The sequence below is a fragment of the Anticarsia gemmatalis genome, chromosome 24 (genome assembly GCF_050436995.1).
Source record: "Anticarsia gemmatalis isolate Benzon Research Colony breed Stoneville strain chromosome 24, ilAntGemm2 primary, whole genome shotgun sequence".
NCBI classification, from domain to species: domain Eukaryota; kingdom Metazoa; phylum Arthropoda; class Insecta; order Lepidoptera; family Erebidae; genus Anticarsia; species Anticarsia gemmatalis.
In genome coordinates this window covers 3,370,539-3,394,593 of record NC_134768.1, presented here as the reverse complement: position 1 = coordinate 3,394,593, position 24,055 = coordinate 3,370,539, and the positions used below count along the sequence as shown (strand labels likewise).

At 36.4% G+C, this 24,055-nt stretch overlaps 2 protein-coding genes across 3 annotated transcripts; one reads left to right on the top strand and one right to left on the bottom strand.

The window, feature by feature from the left end:
• Positions 1 to 109: 109 nt before the first annotated feature.
• LOC142983763 (facilitated trehalose transporter Tret1-like) lies at positions 110 to 8,008 on the top strand. Its single transcript, XM_076130787.1, has 11 exons — positions 110 to 323; positions 2,246 to 2,395; positions 2,836 to 3,038; positions 3,564 to 3,750; positions 4,214 to 4,378; positions 4,963 to 5,099; positions 5,838 to 5,930; positions 6,043 to 6,154; positions 6,823 to 6,937; positions 7,349 to 7,501; positions 7,893 to 8,008. The coding sequence occupies exons 1-11, from the start codon at positions 260 to 262 to the stop codon at positions 7,918 to 7,920; spliced, it is 1,407 nt and encodes a 468-aa protein (XP_075986902.1). The 5' UTR covers positions 110 to 259; the 3' UTR covers positions 7,921 to 8,008.
• On the bottom strand, positions 7,997 to 23,633 carry alphaCOP (coatomer subunit alpha). Of its 2 annotated transcripts, none has more exons than XM_076130785.1 (21): positions 23,296 to 23,633; positions 22,550 to 22,666; positions 21,632 to 21,868; positions 20,153 to 20,305; positions 18,773 to 18,936; positions 18,037 to 18,174; positions 17,305 to 17,388; positions 16,700 to 16,889; positions 15,865 to 16,017; positions 15,122 to 15,342; positions 14,257 to 14,394; positions 13,553 to 13,656; positions 12,800 to 12,966; positions 12,231 to 12,428; positions 11,654 to 11,835; positions 11,025 to 11,163; positions 10,639 to 10,747; positions 10,141 to 10,273; positions 9,488 to 9,663; positions 8,852 to 9,067; positions 7,997 to 8,532 (listed from the first exon to the last, which is right to left on the bottom strand). In XM_076130785.1, exons 1-21 carry the CDS (start codon positions 23,521 to 23,523, stop codon positions 8,069 to 8,071), a joined length of 3,711 nt encoding a protein of 1,236 aa, XP_075986900.1. In that variant the 5' UTR covers positions 23,524 to 23,633; the 3' UTR covers positions 7,997 to 8,068. The 2 variants fall into 2 exon arrangements, with proteins under 2 accessions (XP_075986900.1, XP_075986901.1); XM_076130786.1 differs by having other exon boundaries at positions 20,153 to 20,290.
• Positions 23,634 to 24,055: the final 422 nt, after the last annotated feature.

Genomic DNA, 24,055 nt, shown 5'->3' with positions numbered 1-24,055 from the left:
CTAATCTCGCTATCACTTTAATAGACAATTAACTTGCGCAGACATTTTTTATTTCAAACAAAAAATATAGAATAGTAGTAGCAATCGAGTAATCGGTATGTCACTTTTAATCGATATGGCTGTACGCTAACACGTCTTGTGCCTATTTAATTATAACAATATTATATTGTCTTTGATTCAATAGTGTTGTTGCAACTTTAGTTTTCCGAAAGGAATTTTGGAGGGAAAACATTAAACATAATAAAAAGGTGTCCGTATTATGTTTGATTCTCTCCGGGCACATTTAAAAGTGAAATGGCGCCAATACTTAGCAGCATCTTTAGGTGAGTTGGTTTATATTTCAATTTTTTTTTGCTTTTGTTTACGATCAACCAAAATATCACCAAAGGATTTCGATTGTTCAAAACTAAACTTGTATTTTCTTTTTCATTTACCTACTTGTAGTGGATATAACCTACCGTACCCCCAGCTAACAAGTTAAATGCGTAATATTTTGCGGACTTTGACTAACTTAAAAGAACGAAATTGAATTTATAAAATAAAAAAATGGTCAGCTTTTATCACGATCGGATATGCGAAGGATTCGCCAAATCATGACTATTCTCAGAAGAGCTCAGAAGTTATACAGTTTAAGGCTCAGTTATACAGAGCTTTTAATGATATTTTTAGGAAAAAAGGATTTAGTTTTCAATATATTTTTTTAAATATTCGTTTAGGGAATAAATTATGCTCAAAAACAGTTAGCTTCAAAAAAATTTTTACGTAACGTTGGTAATATTCGTATTTTTATTCCATCCGTTCCATTTTATCTATAAGTCCTGAAATGTTATCATTTATGTAGAAAGCTTGCTCTACTTTCAGTGACAATGATTATTCGTAATCAAATATTTCTATATCCATTTTCCTCAGAGTAACATGTATCGATACAAAACATTAATGTATAGATAAGATACGTACAATATTTTTGTACCCCATGAACCGCCATTACAAAGCTCTGCGTATGTTCATTTAATTGGTTATTTAATAGGGAATCTATTTATAAAGGATGTAAAAAATATATGACAATGTATTGAGTGTATGTACCCGTACACCTGCGATATGCGTGTCATTGTATTATTACAATTATATTGTTAGGTAGAGTAAGTATAGACAAGTATCCGGATGTAAATAAATCTTTGTTACGTAATCTGTGCTGTATTTATTTAACTTTTTAATTTTCTTACTAGATTTTCCATATTCGGTTGGGTTCCTCCTTGCTAAATTTTATTACAATGCAGTGTAACCAATTCATTTATTATAATAATAAAAATCTAAACCTACTAAGCACAACAGTTTAAAACAGTTGAAATCTTTGTTTATTTTTTTTATCTAGATGTGTTTCATAACTTTCTGCCTAAGGTAATCTGTGGCAGAATAATAAAGTACCTATAAAAAACAGAAATCTTGAGGAAAAGTGAAGACTTTCTAGAAATCTCTTCTCTCTTTCTGAGGATCGACCTCTTCGCCTTTTTATTTTACACAACTTGACAATCTATTACCTCCCTCATTTGCGCAGGTTTATCAACTAATAGTACTTAGTTAATCGAGTATCTATAACCGTCTTTACAAATAGTTAAACGTGAGGTACAGGGCGGCCTTGCAAATAATTAATTTATAAGGTAATAACTACCTGCAACAGGTATATTATAATATAACAGATCGATCACAATGCGTGATAGGAAGTTGATTTATTTACTTACTGCATAGTAACTAGCTGCAATCATAAGTTAAGATCGCAAACATCGTGAATGTTTGCATTTATATAGTGTGTGACGGAATGTGGTTGCGTGGGTCGCTACGCTACTATTATGTATTGCATCTAATCTAGTGATGCGGGTTTGATTCTTACATGAACTATAATATAAATTTGTGATATTTCTAATTGGCTTTACGCCACATATGTCATTCTAAAGAGTAAAATCTTCGTCTTAGTAAGAAAAATCTTATATCAGAATGGTAATATAGGTTAGTGAAGTTTCGCATTAGCAAAGTATTATCATGCGCCAAAGTCTCTCAGCCTGGTGCTTAGCTCAGAACACTGATATACTATATGTAAATATTCCATTAAAAATAATTAACTCATTACTCACAAAACAACACAACACATCAACTACGGGCAAGAATACCGTACGATCGTTATTTCCACAACTTAGTTTAAATGATTTCCCTCTTCATACAGCATACAAATGTGTCATGTCATTTGCAGCAAGTTACGGCAGCCTGTGTACGGGCATGTCCATGGGGTGGACGAGCCCCGTGCTGCCGCAACTCCACGGCAATTCCCCGCTGCCGCAGGTGCCCACACTACAGGAGGAGTCCTGGATAGCCTCGCTGCTCGTGCTCGGAGGGTTATTGGGTAAGACAACCGATTTACTAACGTGGTAATGAGCTAGGGAAAGTTACATTTAAAGCCTGGTTACTAAAGAGTAAATCCTTGCGGAATGGACTGGCATAGCAAAGAAAGTAGACTATAACACTACGGATCTATGAGTTAAACTTTGTGGCAGTTTAGTTCTTCTACTAACGTAAAGATATCACAAATATTTTGCCACTGCTTTATGTCCAAAAATAACGTCTGCATAAAGTAAGTTTGACCTTTAAACACACTAAAATGAACTTATTCATGTCAGAAAAAGAGACTTGCAAAATTTAAGCTTTTCAGTCGAGATAGGAACCTTCCGAATAAATTCACTCTTATTACTTTACGAAGTTTCTTCCTATCTTCACCTACAAGCAAGAAGAAAAGAAGTACAAGCAGCTAAGCCAACCACCATTTAACATGCTCTATGACCGCAGGTCCTCTAATCACAGTGCCTCTATCGGGGCACATAGGTCGGCGGTGGATAATAATGGGCTCCAACGTGCCCTTGCTGCTGGGCTGGCTGCTGGCCGGCGTCGCCACTAACCTGGAGACCTTGTACGTGGCCAGGATCATGTGGGGCTGTGCCACCGGCATGCAGTTCGCTACCGTGCCTATTTATATTGGAGAAATCGCTGAGGTAGGAGAAATACGAACTTTTACCAGACATCTAACAATATATGAGGCCATACATCATTAAAAAAATATAAATTCAAATAACTACACAATATTTTTGAAATACGGAAGGACACTTAATTAAATGCGTGTTATTAGTTTCCCTAAATGGGGTGTAAACATGACCATTAACATTAAACTTTCATTACGCATAGGTAATGCCATCTACCTGTACGCAACGGTACTAACGTAAAAGTTTTGCAAGACGTCGTAATAATCCTGAATCGCACATGGTATGTTTACCATGAACTTAAAAGCAAAAAACTCCCGATGAAAACGCATAATACAGACTTTTTGAAAGACCATCTTATTCTGTGATTGGAAGCATAAACATTATTGCAAACTAAAAATAGAATAACACATTGTATCAAATGTTTTATTATGAATGTTATAACTTCGTAATTCGTCAAATGGTTCCTATCATGCTTCATACATTACAATCATCATTCAATCAGAATCTCATAATGTCATCCTATTTTTCGTATTGCAGGACAAAATCCGCGGTGCTCTAAGCGCGTTCTTCCTGTTATTCATCAACGTGGGTTTCCTGCTGGCGTACGCGATCGGGCCCTTCACCACGTACTGGGGTCTGACGGCCACCGGCGGGATACTCTCGCTGTTCTATATACCCTTCACCTGGTTCATTCCTGAGACGCCTTTCTATCTGGTTTATAAGGGTAAGTCTGAAAGTTAATTAGGCTGATAGCTAATTAGTGATCTTATGTATGGGATTGTGCGTGATTCAAGCCTCTTGTTCTGATAATGTATGTGAAAGTCTGAATCAAATTTAGGATTCTGCATCCAGCATTGGAAATATGCTATGAGCGGTTTATTCTTTGCATTCGTTCTCTCTTTCTAATTAAATGCATTGTTATTTAACTATAGTCTTGAAATAATCAAAAAAACCAAGTGTTTTTAAGAATATTGTGAAAAATTCTAACAGTTAAAAGAAATATTTTCTAGCCTTACCTAGTTTCATTTTACAATGATTACCTTAATATGATAATATTATACTTAAATATAATACGCATTTGTTACTCCCACGTAAGTACTTACTCTTAGTCATCGCACAACAAAAACTATTGGTCTCGCATACCTAGTACCTTACCCACTTATTTCATGTACTTTTTCCTCTGCCAGGTAACATAGAAACAGCCTCCACCACACTGCAGAGTCTCCGCGGTACTACGAAGGAAGGTGTTCAGGCAGAACTGGAAGGACTGCAGGCACTCGTGGCTAGAGAGTTCAAAGAACCTCCCAGGATAAAGGACCTGTGGGCTACGAGAGGCAATGTGAAGGCACTTGGTAAGATGAATCTATGAAAAGCTGTTCATTATAGAAATTAGACTAGTAGTTCGTTAAAAGAATACTCCAAAAGCGGGTGGAGAGTGCAATTTTTTCAGGAATTGCTTAGGATCCCGCTCACGCACTCTACACTTGCTTTTTTGAGTGGACTGTATTTGCCAGTTAGTTTTATATTACTAGTGCCCGGTTCCTGAGGCACATTTAGCGGTAGTTTAGCTATTCTAACTGAAATGTTTATTAACTTAAACGCTATTGAATAGATAAACTATAAACTACCGCTAAATGTCCCTCAGAAACCGGGTGTAAACCGAGAGCTGTTGCAAAAAGTACGGCCTTTAAAGTTGAAGGACCGCATTTTAAGTTTAAGTTTTCATTTTCTACTATAGTGACTATACATTGGGAGCTGAATAATGCAAATCAGAGATCTTTATAAACTTGCTGTTTCAGCACAGCGCCACTAGATGGCACTGTATTATCTTTATTTTTCTTCATATTTGCTAACTTATGAGTTGCTAGTCTATGATTTTTTTTTTTCAATATTTATTTACGTTTTGTAATTTCTGATTTTGTATGGTATGTACCAGGTATCTGCGTATTCCTGGCGATGTTGCTGCAGTTATCCGGTATTGACGTGCTGCTATTCTACATGGAGTCTCTGCTGTCTAAAGTGGGCACCTCACTCTCACCCTCTGACGGCACCATCATTATGGGAGTCGTGCAGGTAAACAACATTACCAAATACAACTAGAGATAAAATATATTTTATAATTGCCTCCGTGGCGCAGTGGTTTAGGTCACCACGCCATCACCGTCGTGGGTTCGATTCCGATTCCCACATGGAGCAATTATTTGTGCGATCCACAATCCCCGCGACACAAAAACAATTCTTAGAGCGGTCCTCGGAGTTGTCTTTAAAAAAAACTGATTACCTGTATTTTCACATCTGTATTTAACACCTACCCGTAAATAAAATTTAGGTAATAGCTTCAGGTTATGAAGAATCATACATTTGTACATTATGAATACATATAGAACACAATAAAAAAACAATCTTACCATTTTACTAACACTTTGTAAGGAAAAATATTATTCTTTATACCCTCGATTTGTGAAGGTGTTATATGTATAAAAAATAAGTTTAAAAATGTTTAGAATATATATTTAATTTAAGTTTAAGTTTTATATAATGTTTAATGCCTAATATTTGCATGTCTTAATGACAAAATATGTGATACTGTATTGTTTTGATAACCAACTCTTGTACCATATTTTCTGCGAATAAAAATAATTTGAATTTGAATTTGAAAACATCGACGTTAAAACTAGACTCCTCTGTATGAAAATAAACAACCATGTGAAAGTCCTAGCACGCAACAGAATCAGCCAGCGCTCGCCATCCATTTTGGTACGAAATATACCTAAGTCTCTCTAAAGCTATTTATTCTAATAAATTTATCAGGTGGTGACTAGCTGCGTGACTCCGTTAGTGGTAGACCGTCTAGGAAGGAAGCTGCTTATGTGGACCACTTCTCTTGGTCTTACCATATTCTTGGTGAGTACTAGACATGACTTATTACATACTGCTCTAGAGAAATTATTTGGAAAACTCCTTAAAAATTTATTTATTTTTTTATAAATTTTAAGCTTCTTTATTTTTGTTTCAGACACTGATCGGAATTTACGCATTAGTTGACACGTACTTCAAGGTGGATGTTTCTTCTATCGCGTTTCTACCGCTCCTGTGTCTTATCATATACATGATATTATTTACTTTGGGTAAGTCACTAAACACTTTATAAGCCTTTCATAACTACATATATTTTCATGAATAAGAGGGTAAGTGTAAACGAGTTTGATCAACGGATAGGTAAGTGTACGTGTACGTGCACTTAACGACGTTAGTTGCACGTGTGCCGAGGGTGTAAGATCATCAATTATTATTTATAGTGCAACCAACATAATCATAATAATCATAATTGCCATACAACGTGGCAATGCTGCCAGCATTCTGGGAACGTTCCCGGTAGACGGCGATGCGGAGGAGTACTTCGACGCATATGATAGGGCACTCTCCCTTTCTTTTACTGTTTTTTCTTTTTGTTTTAGATTTTGTATACATAATAGTAATTTCTAAATATTCATAATAGTGACAGTATTGCACCGGGGATGCGATATATTAAAATGTTATGGTTTCTCAAACAAAAGAGCAATATAATAAATCGTGAACTTACATAATCATAATGAGCGGTAACTTTCCCTCACAGAAGATAATTTCATTGCCTTTATACTTTTATTAACAGAACTAAAAACTTACCCCTTTATATTTACCGTTGATAAAAACCCTTGGCAATGAAATATTTGTTTCACTAAAGAATCTTGAGTAGTGCACATTTTCAGACTAGTCTTGCAAAATTTGTTTTATATAACATACTTTTTGCATATAGGTGTTGGACCAGTGCCATGGATCCTAGTGGCAGAGATGTTCCCAGTGAAGACCAAGTGCCTCGCCGGCGGGATCTGTTCTTTCATGTGCTGGTTGGCTGGATTCGTGTGGACCAGGTAAAATAATCTATAATAATACGCTTTTATAACTAAACAACTGAACTCATTTGAGTGATAAAATAACGGTTTGATAGATATTATAAAAGAAAAGTAAACAATCCTAACTAAGTGAGCAAACTTGCCAAATGTCTACGAGATAAATAAACATTTGTATTTAAATAAGATACAAAGACTTATTATGGTTTGCTTGATCCGGTATTTAAGTGATTCCTGAGTTTGATATAATTTTTAGTAAACAGTTTTATAGATTTTACACCGGGAGCGGAAGAATCCTACGTACACGTCGAAAGTTTACGAATTATACAATAATTTGAATTTGAATAATATCAGTTTTAAACAGACTTATTGCAAAGAACTAACAATGTATTTGTTGATGTATTTTCATGTTCCTATTCAAATGTTGTATAGGTTTTTCCGCGACGTGGAAGAATCGTACGGTATCTACACAGCGTTCTGGATCCTCGCGGTGTGCTGCGGCATCGGGTTCATATTCTCTATCACGTTACTGCCCGAGACTAAAGGCAAGACTTTCGACGAAATACAGGACATGCTTAATAATAGGTAAGGTCATCCACATACAAGTGAAGTTACATTTCTGGGGCAATTTCTGAGAACACTCAACAATTTATGTTGTTTTATCCGTACTTGATGTTCCGATGTTAAATTTTTTGTTTTAATTTGTTACCCAAAATAGTTAGAAGAAATCATTAACGTGCACTTATGTCCTGAGCAGAACACGACTCAATTTTTTTTAAGTATGATTGATTAGCTAACATGAGGGTACCTATAAAATTAGCTGTATATAGGCGACATGCACATAATAGAAACTCAAATTGTTTCGAATTTCGATTGTATTGAATATGTACAGAGCACGGATATTGTAGAACATATCTTATATAATTTGTACTACATATCTTTAGAACATTGTCAAGCAAAACATTCATATTTACAGGACCGAAGTGAAGCCAGTCGACGTATAATCAAGATGAAGAACCAATTGTTTTAATATTATTATTATGAATGTAAGTTCTAATATAAAAATAAATTATTACCAAAAACGTGATACAATACTTTTATTCTATAATCTTACACAATAATTTCATTATAATATATTATTAGTAAATACATTTATCTCTGGAACTGGAGGGGGCAGATTCTTAGTCCCAAGACATCTTTGCCTATTTCAGCTACGCCACAGACGGGACACAGTTTACCTTTGTGTTCGGGGAGGAAGCTAGCACCACAGAGAGGACATTTTTCTTCTGGCTTGCCTCTGTATATAGGCTTGTAACTAATACCGCAGATGTTGAATGGATTATGTTCGTCGTACAGTAGTTGGTGTTCATCTGTGAGTGTCTTTTCACACGCTTGAAGGATCTTTCTCGCTTGCTGAGCGACTTCAGGGCGAGGTCCTAGTTCGAGCAGTCTCCGGGCGAAGGAGGCGGCTGTCCGGAAGTTCTTCAGCTTGAAGAACATGTTGAGAGCTGTTCTGAGGGTCAGGATCTGATGGACAGGCTGCAGCTTGCAGTGTGTGAAGTACGCGGCCATTTCGCATGTGCGCTTTTGTTCCTCAAGTGTATTTTTCGGCATGGCTGAAGGAAAATAAAGAAATTTTAGTCAAATATTGTTTTCAGCTTGTTTGTCCCACTTTACGGAGCAAGAATATAACCATTTAGGTGTTGCTAGATTGCAAAACTCCGGAAAAATCCTCATAAGTTATTTTATTCGAAACCTAACTATTAACGCTAAATCGCCTATCGCTTATACTTTACAATTTAAAAAAAAACATTTATCAGCCTATCAAGTAATGATAACATTAAAAATACCAACCAGGTCTGCACAAACTGGCTCAAAAACATTTAAAAAATTATAGCAATAAGCAAAATTAAATAATCCTAAAATACGGCGTACCTTTCCTGGCGGTCTCCATCTGCAGGCCCAGCAGGTACTCCTTGGCGATGGCGAGCAGCTGCGTGGCCTCGGTGAGCTCGGGGCGCGTGTCCACGTGCAGCAGCGGCACGGCCTGCGCCAGGCGCTGCAGCTTGTCCGTCGCCTCCGAGAACTTGCCCGCCGTCGTCAGCTGGTAGCAGTGCTGCAGCTGGGTTACCAAGTCGTTCAACTTTGTCGCTGGAAACAAATAACGTTGTTGTTAGCATTTGATAATAATATAAAGAGCTAATATTTTTACACGCTAATTTCATTTTACACGTGTGAACTACGTCATTATCACAAGTCATAGGAATGTGACAATCTGCAAGTGCGAGCGAGAGACTCCGATAAAATGACATGACTTAGTTCGCACGTTTGAAATATATAAATATAGTACTTTTGTCAAACTTGACAGCGTTTTCGTATTCAAAACATCTTATTTCTATAAAATAATGGCAAACACGTCAGAAAGGACCGAATTCGAGTGTAACTTAATTACTTTATAGACCAGAAAATTATTATTTAATTCTAAAATAATGAAAATACGATTCAATATATTATATTATGTAGAGTCAATCATTCATAAGTAAAATAAATGAAAGCTCTAGTGTTACTCACTGATAACAGGCAACAGATCTTTCCCGCTAGCCTCCTTCCAGTTGCGGTGCAGGTGCGCGTTGAGGGGGGGCAGTGACGTCAGCGCGCCGAACGTGAGCCGAGCGCGTCCGAACATCGACACGAACACCTCCAGGTACGGCTCGAAGTTCACGATGCCTACTTGCTCGTTCAATAACCTGGGACACAAAAAAACAAGAAAATTTGAAGACTGATTCCCCGAGAACGAATAAAACGGCATTTCCGTATTATTTTATTAGAGAAAGCTAGCGAAATTACTATACTCGCGCGATTGTAAACGTGCGAACTAAGTCATGTCATTTCATCGGAGTCTCTCGCTCGCATTTACACATTGTTACATTCCTGTGATTCTTTTGATTATGACGTAGTTGGCACGATTATAACGGCCTGAGTATAGGTGTACAAAACTGTTTGTATCTTGTGTGCTAGAAAGTACTTAGAGAAAATTTCCCTAAAGTTAAACACGTGGAAAAGTCGTTTTATTATTATAAGTTTCGAGTTTTTAATGACAAGAATGCAAAAGGTGTGGCATATTGAACAAAACTTGCTATCAAATCGGGCATTCTCCCTGGCGACACACTGCATTAAAAACACCTAAAACAAAATGTACTAATTTCTTGTATATAATATTGTACCTGAGCGCGATCTCAAACTGTCCAGTGGCGACGTGGTCGTGTGCAGTCTTGAGCTTGCCGTTGAGCGCGAGGCTGGGCCCGCGGGTCGGCGCCACGAAGTACTGCGCCGACTCCTCGCCGCCGTCTATGTCCGCTGTAACAATAAAATATTTACATTATATGATTGATTCCAGGCATGTGACTGAATTAATAGTGTGACATATAAAGAACACACTTTGCATATTGTATAATATCTAGATAGACTCGTGTACTACGAATACAGTAGATAAGTTACGTCAAATGTGTTATTAAAATCAACCCGGGATACTCAAGTTTAAAGATTTTTCGGTAAAACGATGTTTTACCAGGATATATAAGGCAATATCATAATTGACATTATAATTTCATTGTTCTTTCAAAAGCGACAATCAGCAACAATTTAATCACGTTAACGAGATTTACCATTGAAGGCATGGCTCAATTTTCATTGAAAAATAGAGATATGTCAGAGTATCTTACCAGAGACTGGCGCCAGTTCTTCAGGCAGTTCAAGGTCTTCATCACCAACATCCCAGCCTCCATCATCACAAGCATCTTCCATCACCTCCTCCTCTCCTTCGCCCTCGCCCTATAAAAATATTTAATTTGTGTAAACATCTGTAATAAATGTAATGTAATGTTGCAGAATGAACGAATGAACATAACTTTGGCTGTTTGTATGTCGAGTATAGATATTTTATAAATGACTTATTGGTCAATCAGATTGAGACAATATGGCATGTTTGATTATTTTTTACAGAGAGGAAAAAACAAGGTAGAACTGAGATCAAACCATGAACATTTAATATCAATATCACCATACTTCTGCATGAATCATACTGGCATTCTAAGATATATATTCATACCTTCTGTTCATCCAGTACATCATCATCATCTCCCCAGGCGCCGCCCACCTCCAGCGGCTCATCTCCCACGGCCACGGCGGCCGCCACTCCCGTGGCTTCGGCAGCCGCACGGGCTCCTCCCGCTACTTCGAAGAAACTCCTGCGAACGTACACCATTTTTATACTGCTACTCTATAATACTTGCGGTATTATAGAGTTCGTACCATAGTTTTTTAAATTTTGTTGGTTTAAATATTAGTTTAATTTTTAGTTTTGTTGTTGATATTTTCGTTTAATGCACTGATTATTGTTTGTTTAGTTATTTAAGTATGTCATGTTAGTCAGTAAGAGCGCATTCTCGCCGTTAAACTAATAAGTTTGGTGAGTATAAAATAGTTAATAGTTTAAGGTAAAGTGTAAAAGTACAATATATAAAAAAAAAATTAAAAATAATTAAAAATCTTACTGCATCTTGTTTTAGTTGTTAAGACATAATAATTTTAATTAGGATGTAAGTAAAAGCTAGGCTAGTAAATTAGATTAAATAGTAAATTCGATAGTTATAAAATTCGTCAAAATTGCGATACATTTCACCAATCGGAATACGGACTAATGAAGAGTAAGAAAACAAAAAATAAAAAAAATGTTACTTAGAAACGGCAAGTAGTGGCCAGTTGGGCTGTGCATTGTGGACAGGTAGTGGTGGCCTGAGCAGTTCCGCGTCAGGGTTGGCTTCTGGCACCGGCAGCTCAGCCGCCTCCAGCATGGACTTGAGCTGTTCCGCCTCTTCTAGCTGCTTGTGGTTAATCGCTGTTAGGTAAGCTAGGGAGAGCTGGAAACAGTATTATTTAGGTTAGTATAGTGCTTTGAAAGTCAGTTTTTTTATTTTGCCGGTATTTTGCCTGTTTGCAGGAGTTTCTAAAGTAGTCTATCTACATCTATCTATCCCAAATACTACTCTGCTAAATGTTATATTAATTGGTTCAAAGTTTAGCTGTGAAAGCGTCGAAGTGTCAACAAAATTGAGCTAAGAGATCATATCTAAAGCCAATTTTAACTTCTTCCGCACTTAATTAATTTATAGGACTTTTCTTACATGAAAAAAGCAAAAGTACAATGCAATTTCACGCCTTAATAGGGTAGATACAAGCCTTTTATTTCGTTGAATAGGAAGTTCAAAAACAATGTAGTAAAAAAATTGTGGATATAATAAAAAAATAATATTACCTGTCCAGAATTCTTGAGCAGGCGTATGCTCTCATTAACATCTCCGAGCAGCAGCGCGCCCTGGAACTGCGCGGACACGTCCTTGCGGATCTCTGCGATCTTCATCATCTTGCGCAGCTTGTCCAGGTTGCCCGTGATCAGGTACAGGAACGACAGCTTGTCGAAGTTCTTCGTGCGCTGGTAGCACATCTCTACGATCTGGGAATGAAAGATATCATAATATTTTTTGAGGATAGTGAAATTGAGACATTAAGAAATTTGGAAATGTTTTTCGCAAGTAAGCAAATCAAAATAAAAATTCTTTATAGACTTTTTGTATTTAAATTCCTCATAAAATAACCATAATAAATAGTTTTTCTTTCTTCCCGTAATGGGAGCTAACCTTTCAGTCAGATAGCTGCAACCGTTTTTATTGTCAAAATATATTTATTTCAGCTGCTAAAGAGTGTATAATATTGAAACTTTATTTTGCCTGGATATGTATAATTAAAATGTCAATACAGTAAAAAATTTTGACTCCTAATGTTTTATAATTGTGACAAATTATATACATAAGAACTAAGTATTACCTGATGGTTGCCAGTGGCGAGCGCGGCCTTGGCGAGCTTGTCCCAGGCGGCGGGCTCGTCCAGGCTCTTGGCGGCCTCCAGCGCCACGTCGATGTTGCCGCACTGCAGCGCCAGCGACAGGCGGGTGCGCGCGTCCTTCACGAAGTGCAGGGCCACCTCGGGGTAGCCTGGGGGAGAGAAAAGGAATAATGTTATAAGTAAGGTAAGTACGAGAAATATGACACTTATTTCGAATTTATACGATAAATTTATTTTGCAAACATGGGTATTACGTTGGGTTAAATAAAAATAAATATAACCCATTAACATCCCACTGCTGGGCAAGGGTCTCCTCCCGTAATGAGGGAGGGGTCAGGCCTTGAGTCCATTTAATTTTATAAAGTGCAGTTATAAACAAGCATAATATATTTATTATCTAGTATACTAGTATATTATATATTATTAGTGTATATTTAGTATATGCTAGTGTTAGTATATCTAGTATATTACATAGGCGAAAATTAACGCGAATGTGCAATTTGCCCCGGTTTGCCTGACGTTTTGCCCTGAGTAACATGGCCGTGGTCGCGTTATTTTAGGGATGTCATTAGATATTTCATTAAAAAAAACTTATTTTAATTCTAAACAGTATTTTGTATGAAATCAACTTGTCGGAACTTATGTATTGATTTATGTTTAATAAACTATTTTGTTTAATCAAATTACTAATTCGTATTTTACGTAATAGTAAAGATATAATAGTGAAATAATTACCTTTCTCCTGTAGATATGCGATGATACTTTGTCCAACTAGTTTAGCGGTGCGCACCATGTGTAACACTTGATCGTATTGACGAGTCACTAACGCCAACTTGAACCTACAAACACAAAATAAAAAAGTACTTAGTCAAATTGAAGAATTAAGAATCAAAAGCAATACATGTTCCAAACTATTATACTAAAAAAGAGAACAATAAATAAAACACATATTACAAATGTGATTTTAAATGCAAAGGATGCGATAGCTTTAAATATCAGTTTGATCCACCCTGTATAAAGCCGGTCGATTGTTATCATATTTGTGTTTGTCCCGTTGATACTCATAAGATGGCATAAGCTTCAATATAGTAGATGTAGATGATGTAGATTCAATATAATGGCCGAATGGTATAAGTTGACACCTCCCACGCAAGTGGTCACAGGTCCTAACCCGAGGCAACACACCAATGACTTTTCGAAGTTACGTGTGTATTAGAAATAATTATCACATGCTCCAACGGTGAAGGAAAACATCGTGAGGAAACCTTGCATGCCTGAAATTTGCTTAATACATTTATTGAAGGCATGCAAAGTCCCCAACCCGCACTCGGCCAGCGTGGTGGACTCAAGGCCTAACCCCTCCCTCATTACGGGAGGAGACTCTTGCCCAGCTGTGGGACATTAATGGGTTAAATTTATTTTATTTATGTATATATTACCTGTACTCAGTAGGGTCTATGTTGAGCACCTTGGGCTTGCAGTCTCTGTCCAGGCACACGACCCGCGCGCCCGCCTCGCTCGACAACACCTTCACCGCGTACACCGGCACGTCCAGGGTACGGATTATACCGAAGTCACTGGGACAATACAACATACCGTTATAACATAAAAAAAATTTAATATATTGAAAATGATTCCCTATAAAAGTTGTCTGATAGTTAAAAAGCCAAGCTTTCATCTATTTCTTTGTGTTATAAAAAAAATATACTGATACATTTAGTTGAAGATTAATATGACATCACGGCGTAAGACATTTTATAGTAAGATAAGGCGTCCTGCGTTTAAAGTGAAATAATACGATTCTTACAGACTATAAATTGACTGATGGACTATTTAAATTATATTTTGATACACTCGAAACCTAATATTTGCACTTTTTAATGATTGAATAAGCATTAAATCAACCTTTCAATACATATTATTAACTTAACGAAATTTCTAGAATATTTTTATTCTTTACTGTTCACTGCTTGGCCAAGGTCTCCTTTTGATTACTTATGGACCGCACAAATAATTGTTCAATGTAAGAAACGAACCCACGACAACTGTGTCACAGAGGCAATTTAACTTCAAATTGCAGGCTACCAACTACTATTTAATTTATCTGAGATCACCTTTATCTCTTGAACATTGTCATAACTAAAATATCTAGTAGAAAAAAACCCACGAACACTGCGGCACAGAGGCAATATAACTTCAAATCGCAGACTCCCAACTACTGTTTAATTTATCTAAGATATATTTTTATCCATTGGACATTGCAGTTACTAATATATCAATAAAAAAAAGACACAAAACACTCACCCATCCTTACAGCAATACTTGATATGGTTAGCAGTGGTGTATATGAAGACGGGCTGCGGCGTGCTGTCGTCGAAGGCGCCGGACTTGACCCGGGCCCCCTCCGTGACGCAGCACAGCTGCTCCAGCTTCTTGGTGCACAGCGTCACGCTGTGCTTGCCCAGCAGCGCCACCAGGGACATGTCCGCGTTCCATATTGCGTAACGACATTTCGCGATTTTTACCTGACAAATTAGACAATTGATATTTATTTCTAGACTTTGATTTTTAACTTATTTTGACAATAAGCTAAGAAAGCTTTAACATATTATCTTACATTACATGTTATACTTTTCACTTAATTTTAGACTACTACTTTTACTGTTTTAGAATGAAGCTTGTAGATGCTTTTAAAATCAAAACTTAATAATATTAAATAATTTCCTGTCTTTTAGAAACTTTGAATATTTTTAAATATTGGTATATTATTGCTTTAGTTCACATCTATATCCTCATTTTTTATCATTTTTATGGAATCAAACATCACAATCTTATTTTTTGAAAATAATGATATTGATTATTCACATCAAAATAGGATCCTTTCAATAATTCTTAGATTAAAATAAGGCTGTCTGCGCCATCAAAAAAAACTAACCATAAAATCTATCTATGCTATTAATAAACAGTTGCACAATCTATTACTTTCAATTAAAATACATGTACCAACAAAAGCCTACAAAATCTCATAATACAAAGTTAATACTCACGGAAGCAATAGTCCTCTTCTGCTGCACATCTAACAGCTGCACACAGTCCGGCTCGCGCAGCAACAACATGCCTGTACCCGCGTACATGATCTCCTCGCACGTCGGCGTCGAGATCTTCTTGGACACCTCGTTCTTTAAGTTCTTTATCACCAGCTGCAAACAACAGGTTGAGGATTAATGATATTGTCATAGACGATGGGTCAATTAGATTGGGCATTTATTGTATTATTGAATGCCAATATATTTATTGAAAAAAAGTGAGCAGTAAAATTAAATGGTGCGGTCTTAAACAAATTAAGGTATCTACAATGTTTAAAGCAGGTTCCCTCAATGGCTTTCTCTTAATGGCTCTATTTTTTATACATCGTTGATTTACTTAATTCGTAACAACATTACAATTTTCAAGAAATAATTTGAATGAAAATTGGGTTTTTGGCTACTAACAAAATCACTTATTGTTCACAAAACATTCAAATATACACTTTATATTGACACTTTTTTTTAACTTAAAAAAAAAAAGACAGCTTCCGCACTAAGAATTGCTCGTGTGTTGCGGGGACTTTTACAAACATACAAACAACGGACACAAAGCACAACCACACCCGAAACATACAGCGTCACAGTTTTCGTTGCCATACTCCTCCGAAACGGCTTGACCGAATCTCATGAAATTTTGTCAGCATATTGAGTAGGTCTGAGAATCGGCCAACATCTATTTTTCATAGCCCTAAGTGACACTTTTTTTTTTTATGTATATGGCAAAACAAGGTTTAGCGCGTCGGCTAGTTATGTATTGAAGATTATTATCAGATATATGGTACAGATCGGTCCATACCTGGTTGTTCTTCTCGAGCACGGCGAACCTGTTCCTGGCGACCCACACGGCCGTGGTGGCGGAGCCCCGCGCGGGCTCGGCGGCGGGCGCCTCCCCGCCGTCGCGCGGCGCCGCGTACAGCTCGTAGGAGCTGTTGTCGCCCACGCGCCAGTTCACCAGCACGCACCACTCCGCGTGGTTCAGGGACATGCTGCGAATTTCATGAGAAATTTAAAAACGAGCTATTAAGCGCTCAGTTTATGATACTGAGAGCTAATTTACAACTGCAGTATACAGCTGCTCAGTGAACTCGTATGGACTGCCTTACAGACACCCAGATGGATTCGAAAGCCAATTGGATAAGGAATCACTGTAAAATGATGTTCTAACGACGCACTTATGTCTTTGTTTTGGACCACTGTGAAACCACCCCAAGAAGTATTGTCCAATTAATACGCTTAATTAATTCCTAGAGATTTTGTAAAAAGAAATACCACTAGATAAGGTTCTTTTATCAAAATCGGTTTAAATTTTTGAAGAAATATAAGATGGAATAACTCTTTTCAAAATTAGTTGACATTTTGACCCAAAAAAATAAAAACAATTTATCGAAATAAATAATTTACCTGTAAGGTTGATTTCTGCCGCCTCCCTTGATTTGCATCACGGGTGTGACGCGGTTGGTAGCCATATCCAACTTGCGCAGTTGTCTAAAAACAAACAAAAAATAATAATTCCTACGGATAAACAGACAGGATTATGGATAACTTTATTCACTAAAGATGTATAATGTACAAAAAAACTTAGGGCCAATTTCACAGTATTTAAAGTGTTACCTATCCGCTCAATGAATTGACCGCAAATTTATAAGAACATCTGACAAATATCCATCTTATAAGTTACTAGCTAACCCGTGCAACTTCGCTTGCGTCCAATAAGAGAGAATGGGTGAAATTCTTCCCCGTTTTTGTAACATTAATTACTGGTACTCTGCTCCTTTTGGTCGTAGCGTGATGATATATAGCCTATGTCCTTTCTCGGGTATCAAAATATCTCCATACCAAATTTCATGCAAATTGGTTCAGTAGTTTAGGCGTGATTGAGTAGCAGACAGACAGACAGAGTTACTTTCGCATTTATAATATTAGTATGGATATAGTATGGATATGAAACTTATGTCGAAGTATTAAAACCGGACATTACTGTCCAAACCATCTTGACGCTAACCTTAAAGAGATTTAAATATAAAATGGGCTAAATGTAGCCCTTACTTATAAATATTATTTTCAATAACCTATCTTTAGTAAGAGAGGTTCTACTATAGTTTTCTTAAAATTACAATAGTTTTGTTTAGTTACCTGTCTTTGATATAAAATAGCATATTGTTGTGCACGGCGTAGGCAGGTCTTTCACGCTGCAGTTTGAACAGGATCATACCGGCGTCGTGGCCGGCGGCGAATAAGTTCAATGTGGGGTGAGCGGCTAGCACCCAGTATCTGAGGGAAAAATACATTGTTAACATACATACATATCACGCTTGTTATACAAGAAGGTGTAGGCTGAGGTGTTAAATACACCCAAGTTACGCCCTTAACAATATAAGTCCCATGTAGTAGGGGGGCAAGACTACTGCCCGTTACCAAACTTTTTTATATATTATGATATAATTTTGTACCTTGCCCGACCAAGGAATCGAAACCAAAATCTTATGATTATCAATCGGAAATACTACCGACCGCGCCGCAGGGGGACATAAAAGGGCCTTAAAATGATTCTTTTAAACCAATTAATGTCTCACTGGTCTCCCTTCCAAACGATAGAGAGTTTAGGTGGCCAAGTGCGGGTTGGGGACTTGGCATGCCCTCAATAAATGTTTAAAACAAATTTTACGCTTGCAAGGTTTCCTCACGATATTTTCCTTCGCCGTTAGAGCAAGTGATAATTATTTATAATACACATAACTTCGAAAAGTCATTAGTGTGTTGCCTCGATTGGCGATTGCGTGGGAGGTGCCAACTTATACTACTCGGCTATCACTGCTCATTCGTTAAAATGTCGTGTAACTAAAAAGTATTAAAGTCAAACATCACATACCTCTCATCCTCCCTCTTGAAGGAGTGCAGGCAGGTCCTCTTGGTGAGGTCCCAGACCCTAATGAAGCGGTCCTCGCCGTTCGACAGGATGAGCTCGTGTCGCGCGTGGAACAACACACACGACACGTTGTTGTAGTGCCCGCGACACGTGTCCACTTCCCAAGCCTGGACACCACAGTAAACATTACATATCATCGAGAAAGTACGACTGTATGAGACTTTTATATTATAGCTTTTACGCAAATTATATTTAATTGAACTTGTAAATAATCATATTGAGGTTTATGAAAAAAAAAGGATTTGTTAATGTATTTTTTTTTGGGGCATAATGGACATATTATGAAACGAATTTGCAATTAAAAGCACGTAATTCTTTATTTGAGAGATATGTTATATCGCTTAAAGGAGACATTTAAAATAAAAGGGCATGTGAAAATGCTTAAAGATTGATGACACTATTAACAAACTGAAAGCCCTGATGATGTAGTGAAAGGAAACATGATTAATTTGGTAATTTAACTAACATATTTCAGATATACATTTCGTAACCCTCAAAAAATTTAATTCAATTGCTGGGCATAGGACTTCTCCCATTAAAGAAGGGGCCTAGCCCTTATCTCAAAATACAATTGCAAAAATATTGAATGCTCCTCATAGACCTTTGAAAAATTTTGATTAATTTGGACTTACCTTCCTGTTAAAAATAAATTAATTACAATAAAATACAATTCACCCTGTAAGTAGAATATAATCATGCATAAAATTAATTAAAATTTAATGCCGAAAAACCTCATTATTTCTATACAAACCACACCAAATTCTTGCAGAATATGATATGTACAAAGATGGAGCGAGACGAGAGATGTTAGAACGAGAGGGAAGATCTTTAACTGCCAATCAGAACTATGTTTTATGGGAATGCTTTAAAGGCAGTCCTATAAGGAAGCCTCCTAAGCCTCCTTAATACCATCGAAAATGTTTAATTATGCTGAGTTATAATAATAGTGAGTCATACATGGCATAACAGGTATAGCTCAATGGCTGATTTATTTAACAAACACATAAATACTTTAACAGTCAAAAGTAAAAGTTAACTAATTTGTCTCCATTCTATAACGCCACTATTATAATAACAAAAATTAACTGCATGGTATGTATTCATCCTTAAAAGTTGTATGAACGAGAAGACATGAATATTTTGACCTCAACTTAGTTAAAAAAAATCCACTGGCAATGGAATTCATGTAAACAGCCTACAACTACCGACATTAGCGAACGACATGACCAACAATTTCGACAAGAAAGTGACATGAGTAACCGAATACCACCAAATTGGATAGCAAGCGAGTTTCCTTATTCACAGTGACCATATCACTGGTACCTTGGCGTCGTTCATCCTCCACAGCTTGACTTGTCTGTCATCAGCTCCGGAGACGATGAGGGGCAGGGAGGGATGGAAGGAGGCCCAGTTCACTCCTCTGTCGTGGCCTTCGAGCACGTGCTTGACCACAGCATCCGCCTGTAAAATCAGTTGCTTTCAGCAACATTGGTGATGTGTTATAACATCGATATATACATACATATTGTGCTATAAAATTGTATTGTCTAGGAGTGCTGTAGACTTAAACTAAGTAATCTTATTTGATTTAGTCTTAGTCATTCTTTGTCTTAATTAAGAAGCCCATATTTGCTAAGTTTTAATACAAACTTTTATGTATAGAAAAGAATATAAGTAGTACTTCTTTTATTTGATAAGTAGTGTAATTTTTGTGCAATAAGACATTGACACTATTGCACAAAATATTTGAGTTACTATAAAACAAGTGTAAAAAATACACATATAAAAGCTTTGACTGTGACTTAACTGAGTATGCTTGTATGAATTGTGATTTCTTTAAATAATTAATAAAATAAGTAAATTGATTTGAATCTGTTTGTTCCAAATCTATACTAATATTATAATCTATACTAATATTATAAAGCTGAAGAGTTTGTTTGTTTGAACGCGCTAATCTCAGAAACTACTGGTTCGATTTAAAAAAATATTTCAGTGTTAGATAGCCCATTTATCGAGGAAGGCTATAGGCTATATAACATCACGCTACGGTCATTAGGAGCGCAGTAGCAACGAAAAATGTTACAAAAACGGAGAAAAATTTGACCCATTCTCTCTTATGTGACGCAAGCGAAGTTGCGCGGGTCAGCTAGTAATTAATAAAATAAGTAAATTGATTTGAATCTGTTTGTTCCAAATTTATAATAAAATAATCTATTATATTATCTCTTCTATTAATAGACATGAAACAGCCGAAACTATAGTTTGGCATGAGTTTTCCAGGAAGTGGGCCTGATAACCAGACATTACTCTTTTAGAGCGAGAACTTTACCTAGCAAACATTCACAAATATTATTACAATACACAATCACATGACGTCACAATATATTATACATATTATTTTCGCAACTGCATTATACAATCACTCAATTCAATAACAAAGTGAATAGAGTCCTGTCAACTAATTTATATTATGACTTTTTTTTTAAACAACTGATTAGGTATAAGATACTGAAGCTTGTTATCTTTTAAGCCAGTAATATAGACCATTAAATTCTTAATTAATTGTCATTATCTGAAATGTTTCAAAACAATAAAAAATATGAACTATGATATCAACTGACCAACTTAAAAAGGGCACATCTCACATTAGAAATACATAAGACATGTGCCATTATCAAAATAAAATATGTAAGTGCCTGTATCAATTAGCTCATTTTAAAAAGGGCATATCTCACATCACAGGATGTACACATGTGCCTTTTCAAAATCAAATATTTAAATGCTTATTTGGTCTAAGTATACCTGTCCAAACAAATCGGTAGCCTGCGGGTTTCTCAAATGCTCTGCAAGTCCGCTAGGTCCTGGGGCTACGCTCTTCTTCCTCAGGCCGGAGAAGTCCCACACTCGTACAGACTGGTCCAGGGAGGCTGATACAAGGAGGTCCTCGGTGGGATGGAACTGTGCGCACATGACGTAGTGGTTGTGACCGGTGAGCACGCTTATGCACTGTCTGGATTGCCAGTTCCATATTCTTATTGTCTGAAAAGAAAAGGTATGTTAGTAAGTTAATCATAATTTATTTTTCTTTATTATCTTGTGTCGTCTACAGTTGTACATTTATATTTGAATAGAAAACAAATTTTAATTCTCTTTATAATATTCACTGTCTGTTACAAAGTATCACTGAAGCCCTCGGAATCAAAATACAATCAGTATAAAATCTATAAATTAATAAAAAACAGCAATCTAACACCACAAGTCCACAAAACATACTAAAATTTATTTTATTCATCGGTGGCGAAATATAATTCACTGCTAAGTATAGGCTTCCTTCAATTTTTTACAAACATTCAATCAAATATTGACTGCCAGTCAAAACAGCTATGTTTTTAATATCTCACAAAATTTTTTTTGAGACATTTTATTCATATCTATCTACCTAATCAGCCTGCTTCAACCAATTATTGAGCATAGGCCTCCCCTCAGTATGGTACTTGATATGGTTATGTACTTGTCTCATCCAAACATATTCATCTCATTATCATCTCTCTCTTCCATGCTATAAATCCCATATGGTAGTGGGGCCAGCCTTCCTGGTCTTTCTCCTCCACTTCGCTCTGTCCTGGACATTGTCTTCAGAAACTCAAATCTCATTATCATACCTAGACGAAATATGTGAGTCATAATTTTGCATAAAATAATTGTAGTAAGCAAACTAACCTGATCATCAGAAGCACTCAAGATCCAGGGGTACTCATGGTGGAAGTATGTTGTGCGCACATAGTCCAAGTGGCCCAGCAATGTGAACAAACAACGCCTGTGCTTGTAGTTCCATACCTGTAACATAAATATCACACGTTATTGTAACATTATATAAATAGTCATATTTCTGTGTGATTGCTGATTGTTTGTTTTCAAAATTGTTATGTATACTTAGGTATATACTTTAAACAATAATATTCATAAATCATTTCTTTACAGCTATATTTGCCAGAAGATGTAAGCAATAAGAGCTTATTATAGGATTTTCATTTGGTTATACTTGCCAATTGACTATCTTTTACCCTTGTGAAGGCACATTAGGAATGATAAGAGGACAGCTTAACAATGTTGGAATTTGAGTCTTATATTTCCAAGCATAAATTATTTAGATTATTACTACTTCAGTTATGCAAAACAAGTAAATTTTGTTGCACATGAGCTATGACTAACATGTTAGAGAATAATTTTAGAACCAAATGTTTAGATTACAATGCCTGAATAAAGTGTTCTCTACCCAGTGTTCTTGCACTAGTTTTACCCTTTTCAAAATGATACTGAAGCTATTCAGACTGCCTAAAAACGTATAGTACACCCATTAGTAATACTAATTAAGAGTAACATGTCTACATCAAGATACGTGTCATTAACATGATGAAACATAAGATGCAAAATTAAGCGTGTAATTTTGACATTTTCTTGCAAACCTTGATCTTGTAGTCATCGCCACCGGACACAAACAGGGGTTGTTGTTGGTGGAAGCAAATGCCACGCACAGGACCGTCATGATCATCAAATTTCTCCAGCAATGTACACATCCGATAATCCCAAAGTTGTATCACGCCATTGTGTAAACTCGCCAAAACCCATGGTCGCTTGGCATGAAAGGATATACCTTTCACCCGCGCCGACTTAGTTTCGAACTTTGTAAGCATATCTCTAGTAAAATGTAGAGATATTTAAGAAAATTCCCATAAAACAGAATCGCTCCACACAACCAAACGTCAGTCAACCGGCTGACGTGACACGTCCAACAAAACTAGAGGTGAACTAAGTTAGTCAAACTAAATGCCAACAGTTTACCATTTATTGTGGGAGCTTATTTATTCATTATCGTTGTAAATTATTTATTTCCTAAATAAATCGTGATAAATAACTGCAAATGATATTAAAAAGATGAACAAATAACGTTAAATATTAATATAAACCAAAAACTAGATACAAATGCAGCAAACATTTAAAATAAAGTTTTATCCAGTTTCAAGATATTTTTTTATCCGCCTGAAATAGACGATAAATTCACTCATTTCAGATAAAAGAGTATAAAGAGTTAAAATTGAGTTATTAAAAATGAGCAATCTTGATGTAAATACAAGATATACGTTGCTCATTCCACGTCACAAGAACAGAACTCGATATAAAATATGCATTATTCTATGTTACTTTGACTTTCTTAACGGCTGTTCA